The sequence below is a fragment of the Cupressus sempervirens genome, chromosome 2 (genome assembly GCF_028749045.1).
Source record: "Cupressus sempervirens isolate cs-2001-9-10 chromosome 2, ASM2874904v1, whole genome shotgun sequence".
NCBI lineage: Eukaryota > Viridiplantae > Streptophyta > Pinopsida > Cupressales > Cupressaceae > Cupressus > Cupressus sempervirens.
Window position 1 is genome coordinate 5,883,844 of NC_143119.1, and position 5,020 is coordinate 5,888,863.

At 38.4% G+C, this 5,020-nt stretch overlaps 1 protein-coding gene and 1 pseudogene across 1 annotated transcript; both read left to right on the plus strand.

Annotated features, from left to right (window-relative positions):
• The first annotated feature begins 597 nt into the window (after positions 1 to 597).
• On the plus strand, positions 598 to 2,088 carry LOC149570811 (pentatricopeptide repeat-containing protein At2g39620-like). The gene has a single exon (XM_089815633.1). It carries the CDS (start codon positions 598 to 600, stop codon positions 2,086 to 2,088), a length of 1,491 nt encoding a protein of 496 aa, XP_089671759.1.
• A 12-nt stretch (positions 2,089 to 2,100) lies between these two features.
• Positions 2,101 to 3,407, plus strand: LOC149570812 (putative pentatricopeptide repeat-containing protein At3g23330 pseudogene; annotated as a pseudogene).
• The last annotated feature ends 1,613 nt before the right edge of the window (positions 3,408 to 5,020 follow it).

Here is a 5,020-nt window from a genome sequence, read left to right on the forward strand (position 1 = left end):
AAAATGCAAATAATATACAGGACGAATTACAATCTTCTTTCTTTTTTATTTTAATTTCTAGACAGTCGTAACAGCTCTAAATTTTGCCCCGGGTATAGAGCCATGATTTTGTCTGCATCCTCTCAGAGCTGCACCAAAGAATGACATTTGAAGCCTTTAAAATCAGCCTGCCGATGTATGAAGCTTTTGAATTCAGAGCTTGGCAGCAAACAAAAACCGAATCACGGCGACCGAGGTTTTCCCTGGCAAGGAACTGTGTGGGCTGATTCACACACACAAATGAACAGCATATCATCATTGTACCAAATTTCAGAAATAACAAGTGCGATGGTTTTTAACAGTGGTAGAATGAGCAATAACACATATTCCGCTACCATCTCAATCTTAAAACACTTTGTAAAGAGGGTTGCTTGAATGATCCAATACAAACTACTTACTGGACGGCACCTTCGCGTAAACTCTTCCACATATCTTTCACTTCTGCAAAATTGCATTGCTAACAAAAGGATTTCAGAGGGCAAGCTAATCCAATCCTACATCATTAACAGAGAATCCAGATTTCCCACAAACACTGTTTTACAAAATGTTCTTATCAATATGTATGATAAATGCGGAAGCCTGGTTGATGCCCGCAGAGTTTTCGACCATATGACAGAACGAAACCTGTATTCGTGGAATACCATAATTGCAGCTTGCCGAAGGCAGGGTTTTTTTCATGAGGCATGGATTCAATTTGGCAAAATGCAAAGAGCAGGTGTAGAACCAAATCATATCACTTATGCTACTATCCTTCCAGTGTGTGCCAAAATGAGAAATCTGGAACATGGCGCAGAGATTCATCAAAAATTAATCTCAAATGGATTTTTGTCAGATGTTGTGGTTGCAAATTCCTTGCTAGACATGCTTGCAAAATGTGGAAACATGAAGCAGGCATGCGAATTGTTTGAAAAATTGCTTGATCGCGATGTTGTTTCGTGGAATACAATTATTGCAGGATATGCACGAAATGGGTTTGTCGAAAATGCCTTGGACATGTTCAGGGAAATGCAGTTGGCGGGTGTAAATCCGAACTCGGCTACATTTGCCACCATTCTCCCAGCTTGTGTCAAAGCAGGAGCTTTGGAACAGGGTTTGGAGATCCACCGAAGGATAATTGAAGGTCAGTTTTTGTTAGATGTTATGGTTGCTAATACCCTGATATCCCTGTATGCGAAGTGTGGAGTGTTACAGAAGGCACGCCAACTGTTTCATAAATTACCCCAACTTCAACGAGATGTTGTTTCATGGAATGCAATCATCTCTGGATATGCACAAAATGGGCAGCTTGGAATAGCTTTGGAGACTTTTAAGGAAATGCAATATTTAGGTGTTGAGTCAAATTCAACTACCTTTGCTAGTATTCTCCCAGCATGTTTCAAAATGGGAGCTTTGGAACAGGGTATGGAGGTCCATCGAAAAATAATAGAAAGTGGATTTTACTCCAATGTTGTTGTTGCGAATACCATGATAACCATGTATGCAAAATGTGGAAGCATGGAGCAGGCGTACAAGTTGTTTGCCGAAATGCCAGAGCCAGATGCTATCTCTTGGACTGCAACCATTGGTGGATATGTACAAAATGGGTTTGTTGACAAAGGCATCGAAATGTTTCAGCAAATGCAATTGGCAGGTGTGAAGATGAACGCGTCAATTTTTGTCAGCATTCTCCCAGCATATGCCAAAATGCAAGCATTGAATCAGGGTATGAAGTTGCACAAGAAAATAATCAAAGGTGGATTTTTATCATATGTGGTCATTGTGACTGCGCTTATAGATATGTATGTAAAGTGTGGAAGGGTTCAAAATGCGCACAAATTGTTTGACAAAATGTGTGAACGAAATGTAGTCTCATGGAATTCAATGATATCAGGATATGCACAAAATAAGCTTGCTGGAAAATCATTGAAGCTATTTAACCAAATGCAACTGGAAGATGTAAAGCCAAATTCTTTAACCTTTGTCAGCATTCTTTCAGCCTGTGCTAAAATTGGAACTCTAGAAGAAAGTAGAGAGATCCACACAAAGATAATCGAATCTGGAATTCTGTAAGATGTTGTAATCATGACTGCGATGATAAATGCTTATGCAAAATGTGGAAATATAAAGAAGGCATATGAATTGTTTGACAGAATGCCTCAACAAAATGTGGTTTCATGGACAGCAATCATTGTTGGATATGCACAAAACGCTCTCCTTGGACAAGCTCTGGAGATTTTTAAGCAAATGCAATTGGCAGGGGTAAATCCAGACTCGTCAACTTTAGCTAGCATCCTCCCAGTTTGTACCAAACTTGGAGCTTTGGATCAGAGCATAGAAATCCATCAAAAAGTAATTGAAAGTAGTTTTTTCTCAGATGTGGTGGTTGTGAATGCTCTGATTGACATGTATGCAAAGTGTGGAAGCACACAGAAGGCACGCAAGTTGTTTGACAAAATGCGTAATGCAAACTTAGTCTCTTGGTCTACCATGATTGCAGGATATGCAATGCATGGCTGTGGCAAAGATGCCATCAAACTTTTTGAACTCATGAAGCTTTCTGGAACCAACCCTGACCATGTAAATTTTGTTTGTGTTTTTTTGCATGCAGCCATGGAGGTCTAGTGGATGAGGGCTGTAAATACTTCAATTGCATGAGTAGTTCTCATCAGATTATGCCTACAATGGATCATTATGTATGCATTGTTGATCTTCTCAGTCGTGCAGGCTATCTTGAGGAAACCCTAAACTTTATAATCAAGATGCCAATAAAACCTGACGTGCTTGTTTGGATGTGTTTGCTTGGTGCTTGTAAATCACATCAGAATATAGTGTTACGAGAATTTATGGCAATGCTTCTGTTTGAGCTGGATTCAAAAAATGCTGCATCTCATGTTCTTCTGTCAAACACTTACGCAGAAGCAGGCAGATGGGCTGAGCCTCAAAATGTAAGAGAAATGATGAAAGATAAAGAGATTAAAAAGATGCCTGGCTGTAGTTGGATTGAGGTTCATTGAATGGTCCATGTTCTTTTTGTGGTAGACAGGTCACACCTACAAACATAGGATATCAATGTGAAGTTGGAGAAATTGTCCTGTGAGATAAAGGCAGAGGATTATATTCCCGATACAAGACCTGTGTTAAATGATATTGAGGAGGAGAATGGAATAATTTCTTGGTCATCATGGTTAGAAGTTGGTAATGGCACTAGGGTTATTAACATGCCCCCTGTAATGACTATTAGGGCTGTCAAGAACCCTCGAGTTTGTGGTGATTGCCATGCTGCAACAAAGTTTATTTCAAAGATTGTTGCAAGGGAAATTGTTGTGAGAGATGCGAATCGGCTCCACCATTTGAAACAAGGGCATTGTTCTTGTGGAGATTATCAGTAATGCTAATTGCTAATTGAAACAAACCTTAAACACAGGCCTGCATTGTATCAATGTCAATGGTATTTGGCTCACAGGGTTAAGAAGATCTGTTTTGGTTTCTTTCAGTTTCTGAGATAAAGTTCTGTTTCAAAGTGTTTGGACAGCTAGTTAATGATTTTGACTTAATAACATTGAGCTGTTCTATGATACCATGGGGGGTTCATGACATTGAACTTTTTTGGAGGAAGACCCGATGACTCTTGAATGAAAATATAGTGAGGCAGAAGAATGAAAGCTATAAAAAGAAGAAGAATTCTAGCAGGAAATGTGAGCGAAGGGCCAAAATCAATCCAATGCATGAATAGGATTGGAGAAGGATCTGTTGATTTCTCTGTACCCTGAAATTTATCCCTTTGAATGGTCATTTGTATTGGTTAATTCTTTCATCGTGTGCCTATGTCAAGGATGTTATTTGTCCCTGAACTTTGGGTACAAATTATATGAGCTATAGTTGAAAAACTTGGGTTTCGCAATTGCTCAGTTGGCTGAACAACTTCAAAAATCTGTGACACAACAAGTATTCAAGGAAAAACTCGACATTGATTCTGGCAAATTATTGAATATTAAAATTTATAATATATACAATTTTTTAAAACATACATTGTAGGTTTCCTTGGAACCCCCTATATCTGAATGGTAGGATGAAAAGGATGTTGTAGGATATATATTTAGGTGCCCTGGAATGACAGATCATGACATGGATTAGATGGGATGAAAGGATCTTGATGTCGATGAGGGGATGATAACATAGAAAAGGATTAGGTGAGATGACAGGATCTTGATTTAGATGGGTTATTTCAGCATGCTATGGAATAATATCCAATGATAGAGGTGAGATGGTAGGATCTTGATTTAGATGGGATATTTCAGCATGCCATGGAATAATATCCAATTATAGACGGTGTAATGGGGGAGGAGTTTAGGGAAGACTTCAAATTGAGTGGATGGAAGGAGGGTTGACTCATGAGGTTCATGGGATTTGGGTTCCAAAAGGATAGTTTGATGATGTGAGGAGTTGGAATAGAATGAAAGATATTAGATGTTGAAGGACCTCTCACTACTGACCTTTACACAATGAAATGGGTTGACATGACTCCACAACTTTGGGATGTGGCTTTTGTGACGGTTTCTTTGCTATCAATCCTTGGTAGAGGTTTGGAATGAGATACTTGTATATTGTAGGCTTGATTTAGGAATAAATGAAGGGCTTTGAGTAAATGGATGATTGGGAGTAGTAGGAAGGTTAAATTATGGATTAGATAAAGTATTGGGATAAAATTGATGATTTAAAGTAGTGGTAGAATTAAGGCATGAACGTGGATTTAGATAAGAGTGATTAGATAGTGGACTCAGGTAGAAGGAATGGATGGTTGACCAAGATAATATAAATTGGATGGTGGATTGAATAGGATGAAATGTATGGTGAATTAAGATAGGAAGAATAAGATCATGAGTTGATAGATGAGAAAATTAATGATAGATTAACAATAATGGGGTGATTAGGATAATGAATTGGAGGATTAGGATTATGTATTAGAAAATAATTTGGGTTAAAAGTAGGATGGTGGATTAGG